The 14416-nt window shown below is 37.4% G+C and overlaps 1 protein-coding gene across 3 annotated transcripts in view; it reads left to right on the top strand.

Moving 5' to 3' along the window:
- The window catches only part of CDK6 (cyclin dependent kinase 6), a 236096-nt gene that overhangs the window by 206665 nt on the left and 15015 nt on the right, over positions 1-14416 (top strand). For all 3 annotated transcript variants that reach the window (XM_010389487.2, XM_030932345.1, XM_010389493.2), the window contains exon 6: positions 10663-10713. In XM_010389487.2, the coding sequence (XP_010387789.1) occupies positions 10663-10713 (51 nt within the window). The remainder of the gene's footprint in view (positions 1-10662; positions 10714-14416) is intronic.

Raw genomic sequence — 14416 nt, 5'->3', positions numbered from 1 at the left:
CAAAGGCAGTTTAAGGAAACTAACACATTACATTATGCTATAAATACTTCAGAACAGTTTGTCCACATTGACACTTCCATTTCCTAAAATGAAACCCTCGCTGGCCCACAGAGGGAGAAAAAAAAAAAGCTAGCTTTGTTAACCAGTTTTATTTCAACAAGCACATCCACATGGTAAGAACTTCCTCTGATGAGTCATCCACAGTTGTCAAACACCAACTTTCCTTTGTTTGGCCCATGCAGAAATCAGGTCTGTGGAAGCACAGCTCCAGAGTCTGAATCATTTAATTGTGTTTTATTCATATCTGAATTTGCATCTGTCACAAACCCAATGTATCCACCGTGAAAAATTGCATCCTTCAAATATTACTGAACAAAAAATCCCTATTCAAATAGGTCTGTTCTGTCTAGATTGCCTGTGAAATTTCTGAGGAATGTTGTGGGCTCTGTTTCCTGTACCAAATTGTTGAGTTATCACACATCATTGGATTCTACCCAATGTGTGCTGGATAGGCATATTATATTCAGACAGGATACCAGTTGTCTTTACCATTCATAAAGGAAAAAGAAAAGATTACTCCTGCTCCCTGTCATAAGATATAAACTAAGAGGTAGGTGAAAAATGTGTGTGTACCCATGGTTTTTTTAATGTGTCCTTGATTCTTGTCTTCACCAAGGTTTGAGTTTTATTCAGTCATAGCTTTGTTATACACTTTCTTGTCACCCTGTACTTGTTCAAAACTAAGGACTGTAGTCAAGACTCAGATCCTGCCCTGGGATATGGTGCCATCTTAGCTTATTTGGAAAGAAAAAAAAATCTTTAGAGATACAATCATATCCATTTGTATATAAAAAGAGAAAAGAATGGAAGCGATGCTGTGTATTTTATTTTCATCTATTTACTCTATTTTCCAAATTTTCTACAATGCATATATATATTTTATAATCAAAATAATCTGTTACTTTTTAAATTTTTTATTTTGAATTTTTGTGGCTACATAGTAGATATATATGGTGTACATGAGATGTTTTGATACAGGCATGCAATCATTTGCTATTTTTGACAGTATCCATGATGTATCATTCAGCATATAAATTCAGTAAATAAGCTTTTTGAAAAAGTTTAACTTGCAGTTGGGCCAGTAAAATTTTATTCTGATCAAATAAATGCTAGCTTTTGTTGATTAATCATCACACTAAACTCTCAATACTAGACACTGGTAGACAACATCACTGACATTCAAGGGCCAGAGCCCTTATTTATATGTTGAGCACATTATAATTTTTTAAGGAAAAAATGAGAAAATCAGTCTTTCCGTGTTTGGACTATTTTTAACCCATGATTGAATCCAATTTGAGAATATTTTTAGATCATTTGTAATGCTCTATGACTGATACTTTTGGTTCCATTTTGAGCAAACCTTCTTTTTTTTTAAAGAAGCCACTTCAGCCAATAGACACTTCCATTTCAGAAAAATGTCTAGTGATTATTTTCCCCCAAAGGCAACGTGAAAACCTTCAGCCTCAGAAAGATGTCATTTTGTTGACATCCGGCTGATGTCAATATTAGAGTTTTTGCAAGAGAAAGGTGTGTGAGCATAGAGGTGATGATAATTATATACTCAAAGACGCACCCACAACAGAGCCCATAAGACTGCCTTTGGCAAAAAAATGTTGTGTTGAAGACAAAACCAGTGGATTCAGAGGTTAAAAGTAAGAAGTGGTTTTGAGAGCCACATTTTGGTTACCGTAATGTATGTAGTATGTGCTGGTTGAAATGTCTCTATTAGACAGACTTACTTTTGTATTTTCTAATTTTTATTCCTTGTGTCAATATTGTTTTGAAGTCAGCCTATCATGAGAGAAAACTTGATTCACTTAGCTAGTTCGTTTTCAGAGGTGTGTGTTACTGATTAATGTAGCACTCTCTCATTACACCTACATAGCACTTGAGAATCATTCTCAACCCAGCTTACAGCCTACCTATCACTACCAACCAAATTGGATGAAATCTCCTTGTCATCCTATATGTGTAGATAGCTCCCCCCAGTGACCCCCTAGTTGTGGTTGCCTCCTTAGATCCAGCACTTCCTGCAGACTATTAATTTAACCCTGTGGACCTAACCATAGGCAATGCTCTTTCCCTGCCAAAGAGGCAAGATGCATACAGTTTTACAAAGTCATTTACTGAGAGAGAGAAATAACATCTTGAATTGTGGTATGAAGAGGGGACTGCCCCCAGTCTAGTCCCTTATTACACAGTAGCAGTGAGTTATTAGGAAAAAATAGAATAAAACCTGTCTGTCTGGACCACTTTCATTCTGATTGTTTTGAGGTATGCTTATTTGATTTTTTTAAACAGCCTGCCCCACTGAAATAACAAAGAACTTAATTTTTTTTTAAAATTCTGTCTTCTGCAGCCTCTTGTTCTGAGTCTCCTGGATAGGGTGACCAACCATCCCGGTTTGCCTGGGACGGAGAGGTTTCCCAGGACACAGCATTTTCAGTACTGAAACCGGGACAATCTTGGGCAAACTGGGCTCGTTGGTTACCCTATTCCTGGGCCCTCTTCTACCCAAATGACCAGGTATTGAAGAACAACAGTGCTAAGGTTCCCACTCATGAACGAATTCCCTGGTAAAGCTTTGCCTTCTCTCCCAGGAAGACACAGTATAAAGCAAGACTAGGAGTTGTGAGACAGAATAAGTTTATTACGGGGTATGGTGAGGTTCTAATTTGGTTGAGTGATATCTGTAGTTCAGAGTTCTGCTGCAGAGTGAAGGCAATTGATAAGCCCTGAGCCCAGTTAATAATCAAAGCCTCACTAATTAATCAATGGCACTAATGTTGCCAGGTGTCCCTGATCGTCTCTAATCTTCTATTCTGTCTCCACACCACACCGTCACCCTTGCTCCAAATGACCTCCCAGCATGTCGTCATTAAAGTTTTTCAATGCTAAGCCCAATTTAAAGTATAGTGAGTATTATAGCTAGAATTTCCACAAGGGAGCAGGAGGGTTATCCAAGCTCTGTGGTTATATGAAGAGATAGAAGACAGTATTCCCCGGAGTGTTGAGCCTGCGATATCTGACTATTAAAGAAGCCAAGAGGGACAGGGGTGATTCCATGGGGGCACCATATCCTTGACTTGCCTCCAATTTGTTAATAACACTAATACAAAGTTTTTATCCTTGCAAATTGTAGCTTCCTAAGTTTGACTCAGATTTATTTTCCTCTTTCTAAAACTTTCTTTCAGTTGCAAAGTTATTCAGTACTTGCTAGTCGCCTGACTTCACAGTTAGAGTGAGAATTAAAATGCAATAATGTTTTAGGAACCCAGCCCTTAGAAAGTGCTAAATATATCATCGTTTCTTTCCCAGCCTTAACAATTCCCCTGAACAGTGTGATTGGAGAGCAAGAGATAAGGGAGGCTTTGGAAGGGAAATAAATAAATAAATCATGTAATTTGGCAAGAAAAAATATCCAAAAGTATATAAAATAAAGAGTTGGATCCTAGTCACAGAAAGACAAATCACATTCATTGCTGCTATAGTGGGCAAGGATGTGCCAGCCCAGCTTTTTAATTTTAAAATTATGGAAGGTATATTGTATTCAGTAATGGGAGGAAGGATGTGTTACTGACTGAATGTTTGTGTCCCTTCCAAAATTCTTATGTTGAAGCCCTAACCCCCATTGTGATGCTATTTGGAGATGGGGCTTCTGGGAGATTGTTAGGGTTAAATGAGGTCGTGAGGATGGAACTCCCATGATTGGATTAGTGCCATTATAAGAAGAGACACCAAAGAACATGCCCTCTCTCTAGCCACATGAGTACATAGCAAGGAAGTAGGTACAAGCCAGGAAGAGGGATCTTACCAGAAGCCTAAATTGTTGAGTTACCATGCTGGCACCCTGATCTCAGGCTTTCCACTGTCCAGACCCACAAGAAAATTAATTTCTGTTGTTTAAGCCACCCAGATTGCAGTACTCTGTTATTGCAGCCTGAGCAGACTAAGGCAGGAAGAGATGACATGGAGAAAATAGAAATGAAATTCTTTGAATATTTAAGAGAAATAATTATTTCTTGCAAATGGGAGATACTCGTTCAATTTTTGTCAGTGATTAGAGATGACTTTTTCATCTCAATGACCACTTAGTCTTATTTTAGTCATATGTAAAATTGACTCAGTAAATATATTAATTTGTGAGTTTTGTAATGTTTCAGAAATCTGAAGTAGTTTGGTGAGTTCTAGTTTAATTTTGATCCTTAATTTTGAGTTGAAAAATGGTAGGGTTTGTCTCTCTGCTCTCCCTCTCTTTCTTTCTCTCCCTCTCTCTCTAGAGGAAGTTACTCATAGTCTAGTAAATATGAGCCCTCTGTGGATAAATAAATTATTCACATCTGGTAACAAGGAAAAATTAATTCAGCTATTTATTTTTAAGGAAATTACCAGACTCATAGTCCCTCCTATGGACAGTGATGCCAGCACACACTCTAACTTGTGTTAGAGACACAAGTCTTTCCTCTAAGTGGCACCTCCCTTCCCTGGCAGAGGGTTTTTCCTATCAGTCTCAGTCTCTGTGACGGAACTTCGTCTCAGATTCTTCTTTCTGCCACAGTCTTTCCTTCTCATTACTTGGGCTTTAAATTGTTTTTTTCTGTGCTCTTTCCTACCAGCCCTTCTCCCTTTCTGGACCAGTTTTACTTCTTCAAGTGCGTCTTTCCCCTCCCCACCCTCCTTAATCCTATACTGTTTTGCCTTTGCTACACTTTTTTTCAACACTTCTCTTTCTTTGTCTTCCAAGGAGACCATCCCTAGCCTGCATACCTGGCTGAAGCAAGCACTGGAGGGCAAAGTTCCTGCTGCTTCTGTGAAGGTTTTTGCAAGGTTTTGGATATAGGAGAATAATTGTCAGCCAGCCCCAGTTTTTAAATACACATTATTTGCAGGCAGATATTGTCTGGTGCCACAGACAGATTAAAGCATAAACAGATACAACAATATAAATTGGATTTGGAGTTGGCTCTTGGTGTGTATACATCTAATCATATATACATATCTCTGCAGATACACCTGCTTGCACTTGAGTTACCCAGAGATGAACCAAGGAAGTGAATTTTGAGACAGGAGGAGCTGAAGTTGAAGGGAAGAAGGGACAGAAATCCTTCTTGCGGGGAGGAGCAATAACCACTCAGCATGTATTAATTGAGTTCCAATTATAGCCAAACTGGGCAGTAAATTAAGTACTCTGAATACAGAATCAAGTAAGGGTTGGCTGTGTCCTCAGAGAACTTCCAGTTTGTGTGTAGAGACCAACAGGTAAACAAGTATAATAGAGTGCATTAGTATTAAAGTAGGGAATGAAGAGGTGAGATGAACAGATCAATATACATTCAGTATATGTCAAGAGGCAATGTTGTCGGGTTTTTTCCTTCTGATTTTAAAACTAATTAACATGCATAAAATGCAGTATAGAAAAGCAGAAAAATGCAGAAAACAAATCATTCATCATCTCACCATCCAAAGTGAAGCATAAGATAATAGTTTCATACCAGTCCCTTTTTTTTTTTTTTTTTTTTTTTTTTGCATGCATAGACATTTTTGGTTTATTATTTAACCCTAATCTGATAAATCAGGTGTTTGGAAAGATTCAGATCATAACAATAGATTACCAAAACTTGTGAAGCACATGTCTCCAGACAAGTACTTGATTGAATATATGGTAAAATGTTTGTCACTGTACTTTAATACCATGTGCTTAAGCCTTTCATATATGTAGACCTAACAGTTTTCCTAGCAGTTTTTTTTTTTTATTTATTTTTGTGTGTGTGTGGATGGGTTCCAAATTCTTAGCAGTTTTTTACCCTCCTCCTGAATCTGTAATGTTTGCTTGGAAATATAATTTCTTAACCAACTTTTTTAACAGCTCTATCAAAATATAATTGATAAAACCACACAATTCACCAATATAAATAGTACAATTCAGTGTTTTTTTCAGTTTAGCGTATTCACAGAGTTGTGCCACTATCACCACAATCAATTTTAGAACATTTTTATCTCCCCAAAAAGAAACACCATACCCATTAGCAATCTGTCTTGGTCAGCTTGGGTTGCTAACAAAATACCATGAACTGGATTGGCTTATAAACAACAAAAAGTTATTCCTCATAGTTCTGGAGGCTGGGAAGTCCAAGATCAGAGCCAGTATCTGGAGAGGGTTCATTTCCTCATTCATTGATGATCGTTATCTTGCTGTGTCTTCATATGACAAAAGGGACAAGGGAGCCTTCCAGGGTCTCTGTTATAAGGGCACTAATCCCTCTCTTGACATAATTACCTCCCAAAGGCCCCCAGTTCCTAATGCCATCACCTTAGGGATTAAGATTTCAACACAGGAAATTTTCAGGGGCATAGACCTTCAGTCTGCTAACAGTGTTCCCTCAAATCCCCTAGTCCCAGGCAACAACCAGTCTACTTTCTGATCCTATAAATTTACAATGTCTATATAAATGGAATCATATTATGTGTGGTCGTTTGTGACTGACTGCTTTTACTGAGCATAATGGTTTCAAGGGTCCCCCATATTGTCTCAGTACTTCATTCTTTTTATGACTCACTGATACTCCTTTATAAGTCCATACCACATTCTGTTTATCCATTTATCAGTTGATGGACATTTGGATTGTTGCCACTTTTTGGCTATTATGAATAATGCTGCTATGAACATTCATGTACAAGTTTTTATGTGAACCTGCATGTTAATGCTCTTGGGTATATACAGTTAGGTATGCCTAACTACCTTTTTTGCAGATTATTCTTTCCCAAATTTCAGTGAAATGTTTTACATAATTTTATTATAAAAAGAAAATATTTAAAACTAAGTCAGTTACCTTCTAATCTCCTCTCCCCACCACCTCCATCTATCTCATTCTGCCAGACTTTACTAATAATATAATACAAACTTAAAATCATGCTTCTCCTTTCAAATCATGTTCAGACTTCCATCAAGTTCTGATCATCTTCTTCTAAATGTCTTTGCATCTCTAGCCATTTCCTTGTCCCACCTAGTTGAGGCCCTTGTCGTCTTACTTGTACAGTGACTTCCCAGTTGACCTCCTTGGCTTGGTTTCCATCCCCTCTTATTGACTTAGTAAACCCCTGCCAAATTAGTCTTTCTTAAACACTTCTTCTGTATTGCTGTTCATTGAAGTCAGACAGATCAGCTTAGCCACATACTCATCTGTGCTTCCTTAGATGTTACTTTACTTCTCATCTGTAAAAGCAGGTTAATCAAACCACCTCCTAACATTCTATTAAGATGAAATGATGACCACGACTTCTGTCTCCCACTGGTAAAATGAGGTAAACTTCTACTCAGTGACTCTGCATCTGTATATCTTGTCTCATTGTCTCCTGTTATGAATGTATAAATATATATTATATATCATATGACTATTACATTATATATATTACATACATTATAATTATATACTTTAAAATATAATTTATATTTTATATATTTGTATTTCTTAGTATCTCCCAGCACCAATTACAACCATATGTACTTAGTGGGTGATCAGTCTATTAGTGTGTACTAAGTAGATCAGTTAATTGATTTTCTGCTTAATCCACTTCTTTGAATAGATGGTAATTGCAAGGTGATAAGTTAACAATTTTAACTTAACTGATAACAACTCTAGAATGGAATATGAGAATGAGTATAAAATAATAGATATTATCCAGTAATATTTTTTGAAAGATCACTTTATGAACATGGAAAATTCCTCCACTAATCAAGAAAAATAGCCGTCAAGGCATAGCTGCAGGTCAAATACAGGTTACAAAGGTGTTCTATAGGTTAACCCATGACTTCCTTGTCTTTTGAGTACAATGAAAGTATTGTAACTAAATGAAATTTTTCATCCCCCATTATGCGTGAATCATTTCCTTTCTATAACAGACATACCAGTATACGCTTCTCATCTGTTAAAAAACACACCCAACTTCTCAATGTTGTTTGCCACTGTTACTGAGATTACAAATGATACTATGCATTTTTTTAGTTGTTTGTTTAAAAAGGCATATAATCTGAAACTTAGTCCCCTTGGTAATTTGACCTGAGAAAATTTATCTCATTGATAGGCTTGAATACTTGTTGAGGGTTTTTTTTTTTGTCTTTTTTTTCTTTTTTTTTTTTTGCAAAACTGCATACAGGAAGTGATACTGCCAATTCAGAATTAATTAATCTTTATTGAAAAATGTGGCATTCATCCTTTAGAAAATTCTTTTCTTGATAAAGTTGTAAGATCTGTAACATGTAAGCAATATATAGTGACCCCGGAGGAAAGACTGTTAGACTTAAATGTGACTTAGACCTCACCACATAGTGGCAAATGGTTCCTTCCTTTCTAGTTCACCATTTGAAATACTTTACGTGATTATCTGGGTATAATATTGGCCAGGAAGAAGAGAGATGTCTCTCTCTCTCTCTCTCTCTCTCTCTCTCTCTCTCTCTCTCTCTCTCTCTCTCTCTGTGTGTGTGTGTGTGTGTTACCACTTCATTGTAACTCTGCTATAAGCTGGGCATTCTAGTAGCTGAGATATATTCATAATCTCACTTAGTTGATCCTATGAGGTAAGTGTCATTATTTCCATTTTACAAATGAAGTAACTAAGTCAAAGAAATTAAGAGACTTTCCTTAGATCATATAGGAAGAAACAGCTAAATAGAGATTCACTCCCAGGACAGTCCATCACCAAATAGGCCCTTTCCCCAATCAAAAAATTTCTTGAAAAATCAACATGTTAACTAAAAAGAAATAAAAGGAGAGGGGAATATTGTGCCCTTAATTAACTCATGTAACATCTCCAGTAGTCAGTTTCCTCATCTGAAAATAGGGATGATTATACTACTACATTTCTCCTGGAATTTTTGTGAGAATTAAGTGAGATTATGTTTGGGGCACTTGGCACTAGGCCAGATACAACATTCATGCTCAATAAATTATAGTTGTTAAGATTCCATTTTTTGCCTTTTTTTGGAAGTTTTAGAAAAAATTTGGACGTCTCACCTTGTCATCTTTTAAGACCTGTCAAGATGTCTTTTAGAACCCAACTGCATGATTCTTTATGAATTTGGCTGCATTAGTGATGTGCGGGTGGCTTATATTAGTTTTATAGGACTGCCACAACAGACTGGATTGCTTAAACAACAAAAGCTTATTTTCGCATAGTTCTGGAGGCTGGAAGTCCAAGATGAAGGTGTCAGCAGGTTTGGTTTCTTCCGAGGGCTCTCTTTTAGGCTTACCTTCTCATGGTTCTCACATGTTTATTTCTCTGTGTGCATGTGCATCCCAATATCTCTTTGTGTCCAAATGTCTTCTTCTCAAGGAAAACAGTCAGATCATATTAGAGCCCACCCTGTCTTATTTTACTTACTTGCTTAAAGGTTCTATATCCAAATACAGTTAAATTTGGAGATCTTGGGAATTGGGCTTCAACATGAATTTGGGGGAAAAAAATTCAACCCATCACCTTGCCATAAGTAAATTCTTTTCCACTGCATTTGGAAATAATTATTTTCAGGAATAGTAACATGAATAGAAAGTATGGTTGAGAAACATTAAGGTGTATTCTAACCACTGAAATGCTATGACTGCAGGATTCTCCATATATGGCCATATATAGTGAGTTCATTTATTGTGCACAGAAAATATTTAAGAGTTCAAGATTAAGGCTCTATAATTTGATATGTAATATAAAAAGAAATATCACACCTGATAATAGACTACAAATATTTTTAATACATTAGTGTTGAAAATTACCTGTTTATGGCATTTGTTGAGGAAGGAATTAAGGAACGTTTACTTGTACCACAGGTGTATGCAAAATCAAATAAAATGTTTAGTAACTGCATCTGTCAGAGTAAAGCTGTATGGCAGGGATTTATAGGGAAACCTAGAGAAGTCTCCTCCCTCAAGGGGCTACTTGATCTTCTTGGGGAAATGCCAGAAATGTCACAAAATGACCTTTTTTAATTGCCAGTTAAATGCTCAATGTAGACAAGGAAGGCTGTGTGTTCGAAGCAGACAATTGCTTCTAAAGCCCAGAGTTAAGATTTAGAACGTGTAATAGTTAGCTGCCATAATATTGGAAGGAAGAAAAATGGTATAATTAGAAATATAGATCCAGAGGTGGTTCACTGCAGCATTGAGGACAAATGAAAGGAGAGAGACCCATGAGGAAGTACTCTGATAGCAGAGTAGTATGGAAAGAGTGCTCTGAGAAATTTCAAAGAATCCTACCTATTTATGGTTCGAGACTAGGATGGTGGTATGTTCCACCTTGTCACGAAGTTAAGCAGATCTTTGAAACCTGGAACTGAATTTGATGGTAGCACTGTTGTTACAATGACTGCAAATAGAATGCCCGTGATTGTAAAACATGGAATTCATCTACCACCAGGTATTCATGAGAGATCCTCATCCATAAGTGAAATGCAGGGAAAACCTTCACTTACCAAAGGAAAAATGTCTCCATTTTTTTATTTCTTCCCAACCCATAAAGAATATTTTGCTTCCTGTTAAACAATGATAATGACAAATATGATTGAAATGTAATCTGAGAACATTTCCTGTTTAAAATGTGTCTTTATTCTTTTAGGCCTCTTTTTCGTGGAAGTTCAGATGTCGATCAACTAGGAAAAATCTTGGAGTAAGTAATAACTGTAATTTTACATCAGTGTCTATAGCATTAAAACATTTACAGTGACTTTCCTCTGACATGCATATCAAGTGTTTATCTCTTGTCTTTCTTACTTCAAGCAGCTGCTGCAGACAGTGTTACTATTTGTGTGGTGAGTGGAGACATGGTAGAAGTGCCGTTTTATGCAGAGCCCTAACTGCTCTGCTCTGGAAGCTTGTATGTTGCTTGTGTGGATCTTTTTGCTGCTCCTGTTTCTTCATGTGGCTGAGCTCCAGTTCTTTAGTTCAAATACATTCTCTGCTTGTGGTCATTTCAAATGCACCCACCATCAGAGATGGGGTGCCTGGTGGCGAAGTACCCATCCTTGTCCAGTGAGCTTCCTGTCCCCATTGAGTATCCTTGGTCACCCAGGTTGGTTCTGCGTTGTTTTATTTTGTTTTCCTGGGCAAAGGATGGTATGCTACACATCTCATTTTTCTTCAGAGCACCAAAATAGAAAATAAGAACCCTAAGTCTTTGGCAAAATAACTCTGCAACTTTGAGAAAGTCATATAACACACCCCATGAAAGGCTTACACAGTGCCTGGCACATAGTAAGCGCTTTAAAAGTTATCTATTACTGTTGTTATTAGAATTCATCATTGGTGGCGGGCACCTGTAGTCCCAGCTACTCGGGAGGCTGAGGCAGGAGAATGACGTAAACCTGGGAGGCAGAGCTTACAGTGAGCCGAGATCGCACCACTGCACTCCAGCCTGGGCGACAGAGCGAGACTCTGTCTCAAAAAAAAAAGATAAAAAAAAGAATTCATCATTAATTATTTAACCTTTTGGTTCCTTAACTTCATCTGAGAAATGAAACTCTGACTTAAATTCTCTATAAGATCGTAAATAAAATTAAAAAATAAAAAAAAAATTCTCTATAAGATCGTTTCTTGTGCTCAAATTCTTGGGTTTCAGTTACATAGCTCCTTGATGATTTACATAGTTTCATTCGTGTCTGCATGTTCATGCATGTGAGGGCATGTATGCATTCATGTTTCTAGAATGTAACTGGGGCGCTTCTTCTCACAAAGCACACAGTGTGGCATCCTTTTTTGGGTTTTTGGGTTTGCAAGGCCCGTCCGAATTGGAGTGGAGTAGGAAGAAAAGTGGGAGTTCTAGACCAAAAATAGCCCTGATCTTTGGTCTGTGACATTTTATAGGAATCCCAGTGATTTTTATGAAATTCGAAGTCTGTAAGACTGCAAAAAAAAGCACCCCTAAAGAATAGATTTTCATACCAGCACTGTCTACTCAAGCATGACTACTTGAAACAGTTAATAAAACTGGAACCTGATGTTGTGCTTTTAGTGACTGGAAGCAGCTAGACTTCTGTTAGTGCCAGTGCCACTGCTGAGTCAGAACATAGTAGCTTAAGGCCTGAATAACATTTGCTAGCTTTTTATGCCTGTGGGCTTCCTGGGTCCAGGGCAGCTGATGCTACTGCTCCTACTACTGACCACTCCATATACAGTAGATAAATTCAACACAAAGCCTTCATGTTACCCCTGCTTCTGAATGGCAAGTTCTTTAATCAGTCAGTGATGAACTCCCATCTATTTTCCCCATGACTGTTGAATATATTTTGTGTTCATGTGATCTTAAAGAGGAATCTGGGGATCTCAGACATACTAATGACCTTCTGTTAAAAGGAAAGAGAATCTTGACTGAAGTCAGCTTGCCAGGCCTTGAAGGTCATCACCTTCTTTCCCTTATTTATACTACCTGACAGTTGTGTCTATCTCCAGCACTGATGTCTGCAATCTTGTTAACATTGTTAGTACCCCCTTAGTACATGAAGCTAGTGAAATGGACCAGAAGGAACATTTGACCAGCATGTTTGACCTGCCTTCAAGGAAAAGCCAGTTCTACTTTTGGCAAAGTCCTGACAGTCGTAGGTTGCCAACAGAAAAGAAGCTGTAGAGTTCTATGGTTTGTGCCTTTAGATTTTACTCTGTGGTTTCTGGCATTGTTTCATCAAAATTATGTTCTGTTTCCTCTGAATGGATTACCTTGCCAGAGAAGAGGGACAATGCTGCACCCTAGTGTCGCTGCTGAAGTACTTGAAAAAATATTTCTGTCTCCACCATCACTGCCATTTATAGATTTTGTGCCCTGTCAGGCTTGCCAGTATAAATGTCAACTTTTAAGACTTATATTCAGCTGTCCAAATAGCGGAATTAAATGCAAGCATTTTTTAATGGTCCTATCAGAATTTCACAACACATGTATATGGGCCATAAAAGTTTATATTGAACATGAAACTGAATTTTTTTTAAGGAAAGCCATATTCACATCCTCTTTTTTATTTTCCTTTGGAGACAAGATCTTGCTCTGTTGTCCCAGCTGGAGTGCAGTGACACGATCTTGGCTCACTGAAGCCTTGGCCTCCCTAGCTCAAGTAATCCTCCTGTCTAAGCCTCCCAAGTAGCTGGGACTACAGGCACAGGACACCGTGCCCAGCTAATGTTTATATTTTTTATAGAGACCGGGTCTCACCATGTTGCCCAGGCTGGTCTTGAACTCCTGGGCTCAAGTGGTCCACTTGTCTCGCTTTCCAAAATGCGGGATTGCAGCCACCCCACCTGGCCCATGTTCACATACTGTTAAAGGGAAGAACATTTCTGTGTTTAGGAAGATTTAAGCCTTCAAGTAATAGCAAGTATTAAAAGTGAAACAATAGTTTTAGCCTGTGACATCTTAGAGCATTTTAAAAAACAATGTCATAGCTAAATGAAAATAAAATACTGGAATAGAGAGAACAGAACTCACTCTGGGCTCTGTGAATGAGCGCGCTATCTGTGACTTTGGCAGTTCATTTTATGTCTCATTTTCAGTTTCCCCATCTATAAGATGAGACTAATAACACCTGACTTATATGTCTTAGGAGATTGTTACAGGAATCAGAGGAGGTGATAGACTTAAAGTTTTATATATATAAATTGTTATGTGTTTGTTTAAAATTGTATATAAAATTATATAAAGTTATGTGTACATGTACATGCATACATACAGAGACGTCCTGTTTCTCTGAAGGCTTTTGGCATTCAGTTGATCATATACTTGCAAGATTTAACTCAGTGTAGATATATTCAAAGCCACAAATAAAAACATTTTAAATATTTCTAGGAGTTATTAATGTAATCAATTTCTAGGTGACTGGTGAATATACACAAAAATATTGATATACATAGACCTGAAAACTAAAAAAGAATGAAAGGAAATTTTAAAAGATCTCTAACAAACATTCTTCATTCCCTCCTCTGCCCTGTCCCGTCATATCCAGACACTTACTTACACATGCATTTCTTTTCATAATTAATAGTGGTATTTTTGTTTTTTTTTTTTTTAACTTCTATTGTAGGCTTTACTATTGAACAAATCTATATATTGTTCATTGTTATTTCTGTTTATTGGTTCTAGTAAATATGTCCATTAATCTTCCTTTGCCTCAATAATGTAGCTCTCTCAGTATGCCAGATAGAGGCAGAATTACAGTGTCTTTCCCCAGACACCCAGGCAGAGAAGCCGTGATGACAGGGGTATCTTCCCAGCTGAAGTCTATGGCCTGAGCTCTGTGTAGGTGAGGGAAGGGGAAATAAAGTGCTACAGATCTTGGGACCTGTACCACATCTTCCTGAAATCTGGAAGTACATTCATAAGAACACCTCTT

The sequence above is a fragment of the Rhinopithecus roxellana genome, chromosome 6 (assembly GCF_007565055.1).
Source record: "Rhinopithecus roxellana isolate Shanxi Qingling chromosome 6, ASM756505v1, whole genome shotgun sequence".
Taxonomy (NCBI): domain Eukaryota; kingdom Metazoa; phylum Chordata; class Mammalia; order Primates; family Cercopithecidae; genus Rhinopithecus; species Rhinopithecus roxellana.
This window is presented reverse-complemented; position numbering and strand designations above follow the sequence as displayed.